This window comes from Nerophis ophidion, linkage group LG18 (genome assembly GCF_033978795.1).
Source record: "Nerophis ophidion isolate RoL-2023_Sa linkage group LG18, RoL_Noph_v1.0, whole genome shotgun sequence".
Taxonomy (NCBI): Eukaryota; Metazoa; Chordata; class Actinopteri; order Syngnathiformes; family Syngnathidae; genus Nerophis; species Nerophis ophidion.
In genome coordinates this window covers 28,270,414-28,285,931 of record NC_084628.1, presented here as the reverse complement: position 1 = coordinate 28,285,931, position 15,518 = coordinate 28,270,414, and the positions used below count along the sequence as shown (strand labels likewise).

Genomic DNA, 15,518 nt, shown 5'->3' with positions numbered 1-15,518 from the left:
TAATGGGGCCCATGTTTATAGTCTTTGGTATGACTCGGCCGGGGTTTGAACTCACGACCTACCGATCTCAGGGCGAACACTGTAACCACTAGGCCACTGTACTACAGTCCGTGAACATTGCTCCAAAGTAAAAATTTTGTGACGATTTAATGTGCATACAATAGTAAACATTGACAGGTGCAAAGGCAGCAATATATGAAAAAACAAGACGGCAGCTAAAGAACGACTTCCCTATTCATCCAAAGAGGAACATTGAGGGGAAAAGAGGAAAATTGAGTGGGAAAAAAAAGCGGAAAATTGAGGGGAAAAAGAGGAAAATTGAGGGGCGAAAAGGAAAACTGAGGGGGGAAAAAAAAGGAAGACTGAGGGGAAAAAGAGTAAAATTGAGGGGGGGAAGAGGAAAATGTAGGGGGAAAAAAGAGGAGTATTTCGGGAAAAAATTAAAATTGAGGGGGAAAAAAAGAGTAAAATTGATGGAGTAAAGGACAATTGAGTAAAATAAATTTGTAAAATTGAGGCAGGGAAAGAAAATTGAGGATAAAAAAAGGAAAATTTAGGAGGGAAGAAGGGATAAAACAAAAATTGAGGGGAAAAAAGAAGAACATTGAAAGTAAAAAGAGGGCAATTGAGGCCAAAAGAGGAAAATTGAGGGAAAAGAGGAAAGATGAAGGGGAAAAGGAAAATTGAGGAAGAAAAAGAGAACATTTGAGGGGGAAAAGAAAAATTGAGCGGAAAAAGATGGAAATTGCGTGTGCGTGTTCTTGTATTTCTACCCTTCTTGAGACATCGACAAGGTATAGTACCGTCCATATGAGGTTAATACGGAAAACCATTGCATTTAAAAGAGAAGTAAATACTACAGTCCGTGAACATTGCTCCAAAGTCAAGATTTTGTGTTGATTTAATGTGCATTCAATAGTAAACATTGACAGGTGCAAAGGCAGCAACATATGAAAAAACAAGACGGCAACTAAACAAGGACTTCCCTATTCATCCAGAGAGGAACATTGAGTGGAAGAAAAGCGGAAATTTGAGGGGAAAAAGAGGAAAATTGAGGGGGGAAAAGGAAAACTAAGGGGAAAAAGAGGAAAACTGAGGGGATAAAGAGGAAAACTGAGGGTCAAAAAAGGATTATTGAGGGGAGAAAGAGGAAAATTGAGGGGGGGAAAGAGAAAAATGGAGGGAGAAAAAGAGGAATATTGAGGGAAAAAATTAAAATTGAGGGGGGAAAAAAAGAGTAAAATTGAGGGGGTAAACGAAGATTGAGTAAAAAAAAATTGTAAAATTGAGGCAGCGAAAGAAAATTGAGGATAAAAAAAGGAAAATTTAGGGGAAAAGAAGAGGAAAATTGAGGGCAAAAACAGGGAAATTGTGTGTGTGTGTGTGTGTGTGTGTGTGTGTGTGTGTGTGTGTGTGTGTGTGTGTTCTCGTATTTAAACCCTTCTTGAGACATCAAGAAGGAAAAGTAGCTTCCATGTGAGGTGTGAACAAGTTAGGATCAAAAACCGTTGCATCTAATAGAGAACCAAATACTAGAGTTTGTGAACATTGCTCCAAAGTCAAGATTTTGTGTTGATTTAAAGTGCAAACGAAAATAAACATTGACAGGTGCAAAGGCAGCAATATATGAAAAAAACAAGACGGCAGCTAAAGAAGGACTTCCCTATTCATCCCCGAAATAACCCGTCAGGCGAACAGCTGATTTTACGACTTCTGGTACTGACGTAAGAAAACCTGCGTCCCATATGTGACCGTAGGATGAACAAATACACGACGGTATTAAGACTATAGTGGCCATTAACAGTTAGCTTCTACAGCTGGGTTGCCCAAAGTGCGGCACAGGGGCCAGCTGACGTTCGTGACTCCTTTGTCATCAGCACATTACAAAAAACAAAAAATAGAAACCTCATCAAATTGACTGTGTGTGGCTTTTAAAAGTGCTCCCCCTCTGGCCAACATATGAAATAACAAGTGTGTGTAAAAAATGTAAGTGCTCCCCCTCTGGCCAACATATGAAATAACAAGGGCATGTAAGAAGTTTCAATGCGCTCCCTTTGGCCAACATTAATTAAAAAAATAAAATAAATATGTATATAGAGACTTACTGTAATAACTTGAGGTAAATAATGAAGATTAAAAAAACAATTATTAACAAAAAAAAACTAAATGCTTTCCTTTTTTATATTTGCATAGTATGTATATATTATTAATGTTGTAAATACAAATATAAAGAGTTAGGCATTTTTCGGAGGTTTCAAGAATACAAGAACGTGTGTGTGTCTGTGTGTGTGTGTGTGTGTGTGTGTGTGTGTGTGTGTGTGTGTGTGTGTGTGCGTGTGTGTGTGTGTGTGTGTGTGTGTGCATGTCATTCCTGACCTAATGAGTCACATCCAGGCTAGTGACTTCATTCCTCGCGCATTGCTCAAAGTGTTAATACCTGACACAGCTTCCCCATGTTCTAGGAACTCTTTAAAGATGGTTCTGACTCACGTCTTTCATCTTCCTGCCTCACACTTGAATTGTTACGTTCCCATTTTCCCCCCGTTCTGCCGGGCCGGGCCCCTCGCCTCATTCCCCCGTCCCAGCGAGGGAGGGAGTCGGGGGGAGTGGGGTCTTGGGCGAGAGGCATGAGGAGCAGCTTTATTAGAAGCAGACGTTTAGGGGTGGCGCCGCTCGCCGTAATGGCCGTCGAGCGAGAGAGGCGGGGAGGCCGGCTGCATGGAGATTAGTCGGGGGGGAGAGAGCGAAACCCGACCCCGCCGTTCTGGTTTTCCGGTCCCATTGTGTCGTCTCACCTGCACGGAGCAGCGCACCACCGGGTAGTCGCCCCCGAAGCCAGGCCGCCATGACAAGAGGAGGCTGGTCGGCGTGACGTTAGCGGCCCTCAGGTGGCAAGGCGGCGACGGCAGCACTGAGACGACAAACAGTTATTTTACAAAAAAACAGATCAAAAAAATGATCGCGTCTTACCAGTGACCGTGCCCAAAAGTCATACAAACATGTGGTTAGCATGGTATCCATTAGCATCGCTAGCATTTCCATTTTTTGGCACTCACCCTAAAGTTAGGATTTTATAAGTATTATCTTAATTGATGATAACTTCAGTTTTTTATTGCCACTGTCTATTGAAGCAAAACATGTTTCCATGTCAATACAATGTATACACAGAGGTTTGTAGCATGCTAGCCATTAGCATTGTTAGCATTTACATTCTTTTGGAATACACCCAAAATTTAAGACTTTGTAAATACTTCAAAATTCAAAACAAGTAAAGTTGGCATGTTGAAAACAGAATACAATGATTTCTAAATCCTTTTAAACTTATATTCAATTGAATAGACTGCAAAGACATTTGCAGTCCATAACGTTGTTATTTTCTGGAAATATTAGCTATATTTGGAATTTGATGCGGGCAGCATGTTGGAAGAGGGGTTAGTGCATCTGCCTCACAATAAAAAAGGTCCTGAGTAGTCCTGTGTTCAATCCCGGGCTTGGGATCTTTCTGTGTGGAGTTTGCATGTCCTCCCCGTGACTGCGTGGGTTCCCTCCGGGTACTCCGGCTTCCTCCCACTTCCAAAGACATGCACCTGGGTATAGGTTGATTGGCAACACTAAATTGGCCCTAGTGTGTGAATTTGAGTGTGAGTGTTGTCTGTCTATCTGTGTTGGCTCTGCGATGAGGTGGCGACTTGTCCAGGGTGTACCTGGCCTTCCGACCGATTGTAGCTGAGATAGGCACCAGCACCCCCCCCCCGCGATTCCAAAGAGAATAAGCGGTAGAAAATGGATGAATGGATGGAATTTGATGTTTGCAGCGTGTTTGAAATAAGCTGGCACAAGTTGCAAAAAAGACTGAGAAAGTTCAGGAAAAACTTTGGAAAAATCCCACAGGTGAACAGGCTGATTGGGAACAGGTGGGTGCCATGATTACGTGTAAAAACAGCTTCTATGAAACGCTCAGTCATTTACAAACAAGGATGGGGCGAGGGTCACCACTTTGTCAACAAGTGCGTGTTTAAGAACAACATTTCTCAACCAGCTATTGCAAGGAATTTAGGTATTTCACCATCTACGCTCCGTAATGCCATCAAAAGGTTTAGAGAATCTGGAGAAATCACTGCACATAAGCCATGATATTACCGACCTTCAATCCCTCGGGCGGTACTGCATCAAAAAGCGACATAAGTGTGTAAAGGATATCACCACATGGGCTCAGGAACACTTCAGAAAACCACTGTCAGTAACTACAGTTTGTTTACATCTGTTAAGTGCAAGTTAAAACTCTACTATGCAAAACGAAAACCCATTCATCAACAACATGCAGAAACACCGCCGGCTTCACTGGGCCTGAGCTCATTTAAGATGGACTGATGCAAAGTGTAAAAGTGTTCTGTGGTCTGAAGAGGCCACATTTCCAATTGTTTTTGGAAACTGTGGACGTCGTGTCCTCTGGACGCAAAGTTGAAAATCCAGCATCTGTGATGGTATGCGGGTGTATTAGTGCCCAAGGCATGGGTAACTTACACATCTGTGAAGGCACCATTAATGCTGAAAGGTACATTACAGGTTTTGGAGCAACATATGCTGCCATCTAAGCGCCGTCTTTTTCATGGACGCCCCTGCTTATTTCAGCAAGACAATGCCAAGCCACGTGTTACTAGCCTGCTTGTAGTCCAGACCTGTCTCCCATTGAAAATGTGTGGTGCATTATGAAGCCTAAAATAGGACAAGGGAACTGTTGAACAACTTAAGCTGTACATCAAGCAAAAATGGGAAAGAATTCCACCTGAGAAGCTTCAAAAATGTCTCATCAGTTCCTAAACGTTTACTGAGTGTTGTTAAAAGGAAAGGCCATGTAACACAGTGGTAAAAATGCTCCTGTGACAACTTTTTTGCGATGTGTTGCTGCCATTAAATTCTAAGTTCATGATTATTTGCAAAAAAAAAAAAGTTTCTCAGTGTGAACATTAAATATATATTCATTTGAATATAAGTTGAAAAGGATTTGCAAATCATTGTATTCTGTTTTTTATTTACCATTTACACAACGTGACAACTTCACAGTTTTTTTTTGTTTTGTATTTTAATCGGTGATAACTTCAGCATTTTAGCATTTGGCATATATTATTTATATTAGCCTTATATTGCCACTCTATTGAAGCAAATATGTTTCCATGTAATACAATGTATACACACATGCTGCTATTTGCTCAACATTAGCAGTGTTAGCATTTACAAGTGATGAGGCGGCGACGCACGAAGACAACAAACAGTTATTTTACCAAAAAAAACAACAATCCAGATCCAAAATGATGGGGTCTTACCGGTGACGGTGCCCGATCCGGAGGCGGCCACGCCCTTGTTGTTCTGGGCCTCGCAGGAGAAAGTGCTGGTCCGGTTCAAACCTGAGCGGGGGAGGGGAGATGGCAAAACTATTTTGAGCAGCAGAGAAAAAACAAGGAGTACAAAAGCCAACATGACATCCAGTTTTCCAGCTGGCAAGAAGATGATGCTGGTGGTTACCGTGGCGACCGAGTCAGCAGTGCGGTGATGAGTGTGTGTTAGTCAGCAAGCTGAGCTCGGGACTTTTGTGGAACAATAAAAGCAGTGTGACTTTTGACTTGATCTGTTTCCCACAGTTGTATTTGACCAGTTGAAGACAATTAGGACCGCAGAAAAGATCATCGTGTCGACCTCCACTTATACAGGTCCAAGGTCAAGATATGGACAGGGAGCATCACTGCAGACTCCTCCCCCCCACACACAAACTGTTCGAACATCTCCCTTCCGGATCACAAAGCGCTACCACAACTTACTTCTCTCAGGATATCCATCTGATTGATCTGTCACTGTGAATGGATGTCATCATCCCTTTGCTATATTCACCACTGATTAGCCTTGCACATATTAGTTATTTATAGTTTTAGTAGAGATTGCCGATAAATGCATTAAAATGTAATATCGGAAATTATCAGTATCGGTTTCAAAAAGTAAAATTAATGACTTTTTAAAACGCTGCTGTACGGAGTGGTACATATCCGGTAAAAGGCACACGTTGCGTCTCCCAGTCAGCAGCCCCTCCCCTTCCCTCTCCCACACCAACACAGGAGTTGACGACTGCAGCATGACAGGTTTACTGGCGACTCTTGTTGACCTCATCAAACCGCCGCGAGCGGAGCATAACATCAGCAAGAGTGTGTTGTTGCCGGTGCTGTAGCCGTGGCTAACAAACCAGCTCCCTTAGTGACTGACTAACGACACCATGTCTATGGTTTGGGATTATTTTAAACTGTGTCTGACGGATAAAAAAATGACAATTTGCAATGTCTGCAAAAAGTTGGTTATGCGAGGAGGAACCATGACGTCTTCCTTTAATACAAGCAATTAAATTTACCACCTCTACAAGAATCATAAGGAGATACACGATGAATACAAGCGGATGATGGATGAAAGGCAAACACCGAAAAAAAAGTAGTACCACACAGTTGTCGCTTTTAGACTCCGCCGAGAAAAAACAAAAATACAACAAAAAACACCCCAGGGCAAAAGCCCATGTCGTGGTCAGAGACAAGGCACGCAGTATGGCAAAAGCTACGGTGGAGTTTGGAGTGGCTAGTCTGCCTTGCATGGTGTACACTTTGCAGTGAACAGAGTTGCCCCGTCTCAACGCAGCATTTCAGAAGCTCTGGCTGACTGGTAGGCCACTTCAAGCGCTCACCACTCGCTTGCAGCACATTTGTGTTACTCATACAAATACGTTAGAGCAGGGCAGATTGAGCCCAGTTTATAATTTCCTGTTATACAGTATGCCAGGCAGTCTTGTACTAAAAGAAGGCTATGTTATTGTTTACTTTATGACTCTAGTATACTCTGGACTGAAGCTGTGTGCCTTCATTATTTTTGTAGCTTTTGTTTTGAGGCATGTTTAAAAAAAATAATGCACTTTGTGAAAGTCAAAGTATAGCATTTCCCATAGTTGTAGTGGGTATTAGGATTATATCGGAGAGAGCATGTCCCAAATTCCAAGCTGCTGATTTGAGGCATGTTAAAAAAAAATAATGCACTTTGTGACTTCAATAATAAATATGGCAGTTCCATGTTGGCACTTTTTCCCTAACTTGAGTTGATTTATTTTGGAAAACCTTGTTACATTTTGGTCATCATAACAAAATTAGGCATAATAATGTGTTAATTCCACAACTGTACACTGTATATTGGTATCGGTTGATATCGGAATCGGTAATTACGGAATATCGGATAACGGCAAAAAAAACATTATCGGACATCTCTAAATTTAGGTTATTCGTTAATATTTTCTGTTTGCATTGAACAAAGCGCACAGTCTACCAAGTCAAAGTCCTTGTGAGTTAAAGATATTTGCCCGATAAATTCTGATTTACATTTGTGGTTCGCCCACAATTCAAATGAGGACTTTATAAGTACTATCTTAATTGGTGATAACTAGCATTTAGTATATCACATAAAATTTGCCTTTTATTGCCACTCTATTGATGAAAAAATGTTTCCATGTTAATACAATGTATACACATATGCTGTTAGCATGGTCGCCATTAGTATTGTTAGCATTTACATTTTTTGGGGACTTTATAAATACTATATTAACTGGTGATAACTAACATTTTAGCATTTGGCATATCACATTGAGATTAACCTTTTAATGCCAGTTTACCGAAGCAAAAATGTTTTTATGTTAATACAATCATAAACACATTTTGCTAGCATACTAGCCATTAGCATTGTTAGCATTTACATTTTTTGGGACTGTATAAATACTATTTTAATTGGTGATAACTAACATTTTAGCATTTGGCCTATCAAATTGAGATTAGCATTTTAATGCCACTGTTTACTGAACCAAAAATGTTGTCATGTTAATACAATGTATACACACATGCTGCTAGCATGCTAGTCATTAGCATTTTTAGCATTTACATTTTTTGGAACTCACCCAAAAGTTAGGACTTTATAAGTAATATCTTTATTGGTGATAACTTTAATCTTTTATTGCCACTGTCTACTGAAGCAAAATGTACAATGTACACACAGAGATTTTTAGCATGCTAGCCATTAGCATTGTTAGCATTTACATTGTTTGGGACTCACCCAAAATTGAGGACTTTATAAGTACTATTTTAATTGGTGATAACTTTAGCATTTTAGCATTTGGCAAATCACATTGAGAATAGCTTTTTAATGTCACTGTTTACCAAAGCAAAAATGTTTCTATGTTAATACAAATTATACACAGGTTTTTAGCATGCTAACCATTAGCATTGTTAGCATTTAAATTTTTTTTGATTCACCCAAAATTTAGGACTTCATAAGTACTAGCGTAATTGGTGATAACTTTAGCGTTTTAGCATTTGCCCTATTGCTAAGTATTGTGGCCAAACAGTTAAGTTAAAGTTAAGTTAACTAAGTTTAAGTTAAGTTAAAGTTCCAATGATTGTCACACACACATTAGGTGTGGTGAAATTTGTCCTCTGCCTTTGACCCATCCCCTTGTTCACCCCCTGGGAGGTGAGGAGAGCAGTGGGCAGCAGCGGGGCCACGCCCGGGAATCATTTTTGGTGATTTAACCCCCAATTCCAACCCTTGATGCCAAGTGCCAAGCAGGGAGGTAATGGGGTCCATGTTTATAGTCTTTGGTGAGACTCGGCCGGGGTTTGAACTCACAACCTACTGATATCAGGGCGGACACTCTGACCACGGAGTAGATTTTTGTTTCATCTGACGCAGAACTTTCCTCCAGAAGGTCTTATCTTCGTCCATGTGATGTCAGATGAAACAAAAATTGAGCTGTTTGGCCACAACTCCCAGCAATATGGTTGGAAGAGAAAATGTTAGGACCTCAATCCCAGGAACACCATGCCCACCGTCAAGCATGGTGGTGGTAGTATTATGCTCTGGGCCTGTTTTGCTGCCAATGGAACTGGTGCTTTACAGAAAGTAAATGGGACATTGAAAAAGAAGGATTTTCTCCAAATTCTTCAGGACAACCTAAAATCATCAGCCCGGAGGTTGGGTCTTGGGCGCATTTGGGTGTTTTTTGTGACCAACAAGTATGTGCTCCAATCACTCTATCACAAAAAATAAGAGTTGTAGAAATTATTGGAAACTCAAGACAGCCATGATATTATGTTCTTTACAAGTGTATGTCAACTTTTGACCGCGACTGTATCTAAAGATTGGCTTTATTTTAAATGTGTATCATTTAATCTAGAAGATGAACTTCAATTTGCAGCTTTGGAAATGTGAACACAATGTTCATTAACAGCAACTCTTCTGTGAATGCCAACTTCAAGCGAAAACACGACGTTTGATGATAAAAGCAGCACACTCTACCACAGCGTATGAGTGCTGCCGCGCATGAATGGTCCATATTCTTCCCAGAAGTGCACCAACAATGTGTCACATCCTGACATTTCATGCTCACACACTTGACACATTCCACACACACTGACGCCACGTGACCTGGCACTGTCTCACACACACACACACACGCACACACACACACACATACACACACACACACTTTGTGCGGTTGTTGCAACAGGCCTCCACTGTGAGGCGGGTGGAAAAAAAGTTTCACTTTGCACTTGGTGACGCTCAAGAAAAATAAGTGTGTGTGTGTGTGTGTGTGTGTGTGTGTGTGTGTGTGTGTGTGTGTGTGTGTGTGTGTGTGTGTGTGTGTGTGTGTCTCTCTCCGGAGTCGTATGTGAAGATTGCGCCACCCGTCCTCACGTGTCGCTGCTTCCCGACCAAAACCCAACAAACACAACAAACACACACACGTCTCACGTGAACAACATCTGCATTTTAAAAGGAGCTTCTTCAACGGCAAGTGTGTATCCGTCTTCCTAGTGGTAACACAATCTGACTACACAACACGATCACAGGCACCATAAGACTGCACAATCTGACGAGACGACATGACCATTGACTACACAACATAACTAAAATATGAGTACACCACATGACTACATAACAAGGCTACAATATGAGAGTACACAACATGACTACAAAACATGACTACACAATAAGACTACACACAAGACTAAGACACAATAGGCTACTCTACGTGGCTACACATTAAGTCTACACTACATAACTACACAATTAAAGTACAACATGACTACACAATCTGACACCTCAATAAGAGTACATAACATGACTACACAATAGGAACAATACAACATGACCAAACATTCAGTCTACACTACCAAACTACACAAAGAGTACATAATAAATCTACGGAATCTGACACCACAATAAAAAAAAAGTACACAACATGACCACACGATATGACAACTCTTTGTGACTACACGTTAAGTCTCCACTCTATAACTACATAAGTAGAGTACACAACATGACTACACAATCTGACACCACAATAAAAAAGTACATAACATGACTACACAATAAAAACACAGAGCATGGCTACACAATATGACTACGCAATAGGACAAAACAATGATTACACAACATGACTACACAACCTGACACCAGAAAAAAAAAGTACATTACATGACTACACAATAAGAACACAGAGCATGGCTACACAATAAGAGCGCACAATATGACTACGCAATAAGACAACACCATGTGACTACACAATACGTCGACACAACAAAACAAAACTACACAGTCTGACACCACAATAAGAGTACACAATATGACTCCACAGTAAAACTACACTATGTGACTACACAAACGGGTTACACAGCATGACTCCACAGTGAGACTACACTATGTACAGAAAAGGAGTACACGACATGACTACACAATAAGAGGACACAACAGGACTACACAATCTGACACCACAATTAAAAAAAACTACACAACATGACCACACAATAATACAACTCTTTGTGACCACATGTTAAGTCTACACTTCATTACTACACAATTAGAGTGTACAATATGACTACACAATCCGACAACACAATACAAAAGTACATATCATGATTACACAATAAGAACACAGAGCATGGCTACACGATAAGAGCGCACAATGTGACTACGCAATAAGACAACACCATGTGACTACACAATACGTCGACACAACAAAACAAAATAAAACTACACAGTCTGACACCACAATACGAGTACACAACATGACTCCACAGTAAAACTACACTATGTGACTACACAAAGGTGTTACACAACATGACTCCACAGTGAGACTACACTATGTACACAAAAGGAGTACACGACATGACTACAAAATAAGAGGACACAACATGACTACACAACATAATTCCACAACCAGACTTCACAATCTGATACCACAAAAACAGCACAAAAAGAGTACACAACATGATCTACTCAGTGGCCTAGTGGTTAGAGTGTCCGCCCTGAGATCGATAGGTTGAGAGTTCAAACCCCGGCCGAGTCATACCAAAGACTATAAAAACATGGGCCCCATTGCCTCCCTGCTTGGCACTCAGCATCAAGGGTTGGAATTGGGGGTTAAATCACCAAAAATGATTCCCGGGCGCGGCACCGCTGCTGCTCATTGATCCCCTCACCCCCCAGGGGGTGATCAAGGGGATGGGTCAAATGCAGAGGACAAATTTCACCACACCTAGTGTGTGTGTGACAATCATTGGTACTTTAACTTTAACTTAATAACTACACTATAAGACTATACACAGTCTGACACCAAAATAAGGACACAACATCACTACACAACATAATTCCACGAGAGTACACAATAAAAATACACAATAAGACTACACGACAAGACTACACAATAAGACTACAACATAAGAGCACACAATATGACTACAAAATAAGAGTATACAATCTGACACCACGGTGACATTACACAACATGCTAGTCATAAGAGTACACAATCTGACACCACGGGGACATTACACAACATGACTACACGATAAGAGTACACAATCTGACACCACGGTAAAACTACACAACTAGGCTACACATTAAGACTACACAATAAAAATACACAATAAGACTACAAATCTGATACCACAATGAGACTAGACAATAAGAGCACACAACATGATTACACAACATAACTACACTATAAGAAAACACAGTCTGACACCACAATAAGACTACAAAATAAGAAGACACAAAACACAACATAATTCCACAAGTAGAGTACAAATTTAGACAACCCAATAAAAATACACATCAAAACTACACAACACAACTGCATAAGACTACACAACAAAAATACAAAATAACTACACAACATGACTGCACGGTTGTGCAGCAACACACACTCCCTGAGGAAGTGGCAGATTAGAGTCCTGAAAGGTAGAAACACTTTTGACCTTCTAATACTTTTTATGTTCGAACAGGACTTTGACTCACTGGGTACAAAGTGGAGCTTTGTAGGACATAACATTAGGTACGCTGTCACAGTGTTTGATGTAAACAATATTAATACCTGTTGTAATGGAGTATAGTACAGTATAATATGTTATATAATGCTATGCTAAAGTATAGTATAATATAGTATAGTATATTATCCATCCATCCATTTTCTACCGTGTGTCCCTTTTGGGGTTATATTATATTATATTATATTATATTATATTATTCATGTGATTATTTAGGGACCCCAAGGAGGATAAGCGGTGCAGAGAATAGAAGGATGGATGTTGCTGTTTTAAGCACTCTTCTCATTCCTTGTCTCAATTCCAGGATGATCTCTCTACTGGAAGAGGTGGTGTGAGTTTTGGGGTTGTGCCGCCACAGCTGTCCATTCCACAGAGGTGAGTGTTCCTGGTCCTGGTCCTGGTCAGTACCAACCAGAGTGCTTGATGAGTCAAAGCAGACCCTCCCCTCCTCCCTCCTGAGTGACTCACTCTTCCAGTCTTTATCTCTGAGACTCTTTGTGGATTCCTTCGAGCAGACCACCACAAGTCCTCTGCTGGACCTCAGTCCAATGGACAGGATCCGCTCATTGACTTTGGCTCCACATAAACCAAGACGAGGACTAAAAGGGACTTGAAGGTTCTGATCCGACGTCCTGAGTAATAAACATGTTCCTTATTGTTTATGTGACAGGTGCTATTGATAACATTCAGTCAGCCTGGTACCGGTCAGGTTGGTACCAGTGTGGTTGGTACCAGTTACTCTTTGTAGGACGTGGTTTGATTGATTGATTGAAACTTTTATTAGTTGATTGCACAGTACAGTACATATTTTGTACAATTGACCACTAAATGGTAACACCCAAATAAGTTTTTCAACTTGTTTAAGTCGGAGTACACGTTAATCAATTCATGGTACTGCTAAGATTGTTAAAAAGTGAGGTTGAGGTGGGACGACTGGTACAAGAGAGGTCGGTACCACCAAGTCATTGCATCAGGTGGGATCTGTCAAACTGATGCTGGTCAACCTGGTACCAGTGACATTGGTACGATTATACAGTAGTTACATTTTCTGCTGGTACCAGTTATCAGTGGTACTTGTAAAACTGGTTTCAGGAATATTGAGAATTGGGTGGTACTTATAAACTTTCTAACAGTGTAGTTGGTACCGCTAATGTTCTGCTTTTGAGTGGTACTGGTAAGACTGGTATAAGTGAGTTTGGTCCTACCAGAGCTTAGCATCAAGTGGGATCTGTAAGTATGGTACCGGTGACATTGGTACCACTCGGGTTACATTTACAGGTGCTACCCGTGCAGTTGTTATCAGTGAGTGTGTGGTACTGGTAAGACCAAGGATGTTGCTACCACTAAGACTTGGCATAAAGTGGGATCTGTCAGACTGGTACCGGTAAACTGGTACCAATGATATTGGTACCATACTTACAGATCCCACTTGATGCTAAACTCTGGTGGGACCAACCTCATACCAGTCTTACCAGTACCATTCAAAAACTGAACATTAGTGGTACCAACTACACTGTTAGAAAGTTTATCAGTACCACACAAATCTCTATATTACCGAAACCAGTTTTACAAGTACGGCTTATCAGTGGGATATGGTACTGGTAAGAATGGCACCAGTGATGATGGTACCACTAAGATTAGCATCAGGTGGGATATGTAAGATTGGTACAGGTCAGGTTGGTACCAGTGACATTGGTCTGTGAGAGGGTGGTCCTGATAAAACTGGTACCAGTACATGAATAATTGGGTGGTAATGGTGAACTTTGCATCAGTGTGGTTGGTACCACTAATGTTCTGTTTTTGAGTAGTACTGGTGAGACTAGTATGAGAGATATTGGTCCCACCAGAGGTTAGCATCAAATGAGATCTGTAAGTAAGGTACCAGTGACATTGGTACCACTTGGGCTACATTTTCAGGTGTTCCCCCTGAAGTTGTTATCAGTGAGAGTGTGGTACTGGTAAGACCGGTACCAGTGATGTTGCTACCACTTAGACTTGGCATCAAGTGGGATCTGTGAGACTGGTACCTGTCAAGTTGGTACCAGTGAAATTGGTACTACTGGAGTTACATTTTCTGTTGGTACCCGTGAAGTTGTTATTCACAAGGGTTTGGTACTGGTAGGACTGGTACTAGGGTTGTCCCGATCCGATATTTGGATCGGATCGGCCACCGATATTTGCCCAAAAAATGCGTATCGGCAAGACATGGGAAAATGCCGATCCAGATCCAATTTTTTTTTTTTATCCGGTTTGGGTTTTCCAACGCACCAAATAATACATTCCACTCTTCTGCTGCTCCCTACGCTCCGTTCCGCATTTTCCAGCACACCTTCAACACATTCACATGTCTGTGTTCTAACCGTTAAGACCGCCATGTGAATTAAAAGTTACGGTAAAAATGTCAGATGTGTGGGATTATTTTACCCTACAAAACAAAAAAGATGAAGAGGTGTAGTGCAAAACATGCCACAATAAAGTCAAGCGTGGTTTAATGACTCTTCAGAGTGAAAGGCTTTTTAGCACTCATAGATGAACACAGGAGCAGGCTGACACCTGAGCATCTTGAAGTGCTCGTCTTTGTTAGAAGGAATCTCCCCATTATGCTTGGACTTCAATTGTTTGCCCCCCCCCCCCCTGACTGGGGCAAACAATTGAAAGGAGTGTGTAGATAGTTTTTATTTTTGTTTGTGTGTTTTGCTTTTTTTAAGAATGTTTACAGCATTATTTGCACTTTATACTGTTCACTTTTTACTGTTTAATGATGCCATTTCTGTTTGTCATGTATAATTTTTTTCTATTTTGTGTTTATCCTTGAATACCAACCATTGTGTATTATTCAAACTCACCTAATTCAACTGGCTAGTTGTGATCAAGAGTACTAAAACCCTTTTCAACATGAGTCTGACAACTAAGTAGGCTAAATAACTTTAAACTTTAATACATGCTCGGATAGGCCAGTATCGGCCAGTATCGGTATCGGATCGGAAGTGCAAAAACAATATCGGTATCGGATCGGAAGTGAAAAAAGCTGAATCGGGACATCCCTAACTGGTACCAGCAATAATGATACCAATAGGACTTAGCATCAGGTGGGATCTGTAAGACTGGTAAAGGACAGGTTGG

General features: G+C 40.9%; 1 protein-coding gene across 1 annotated transcript in view; it reads right to left on the bottom strand.

The window, feature by feature from the left end:
* Positions 1–15,518, bottom strand: part of LOC133537062 (tyrosine-protein kinase receptor UFO) — an 85,135-nt gene that overhangs the window by 52,872 nt on the left and 16,745 nt on the right. The window contains exons 5-6 of the mRNA XM_061877906.1: positions 5,325–5,405; positions 2,796–2,911 (exon numbers count right to left, since the gene is read on the bottom strand). Of these exons, the coding sequence (XP_061733890.1) occupies positions 2,796–2,911; positions 5,325–5,405 (197 nt within the window). The remainder of the gene's footprint in view (positions 1–2,795; positions 2,912–5,324; positions 5,406–15,518) is intronic.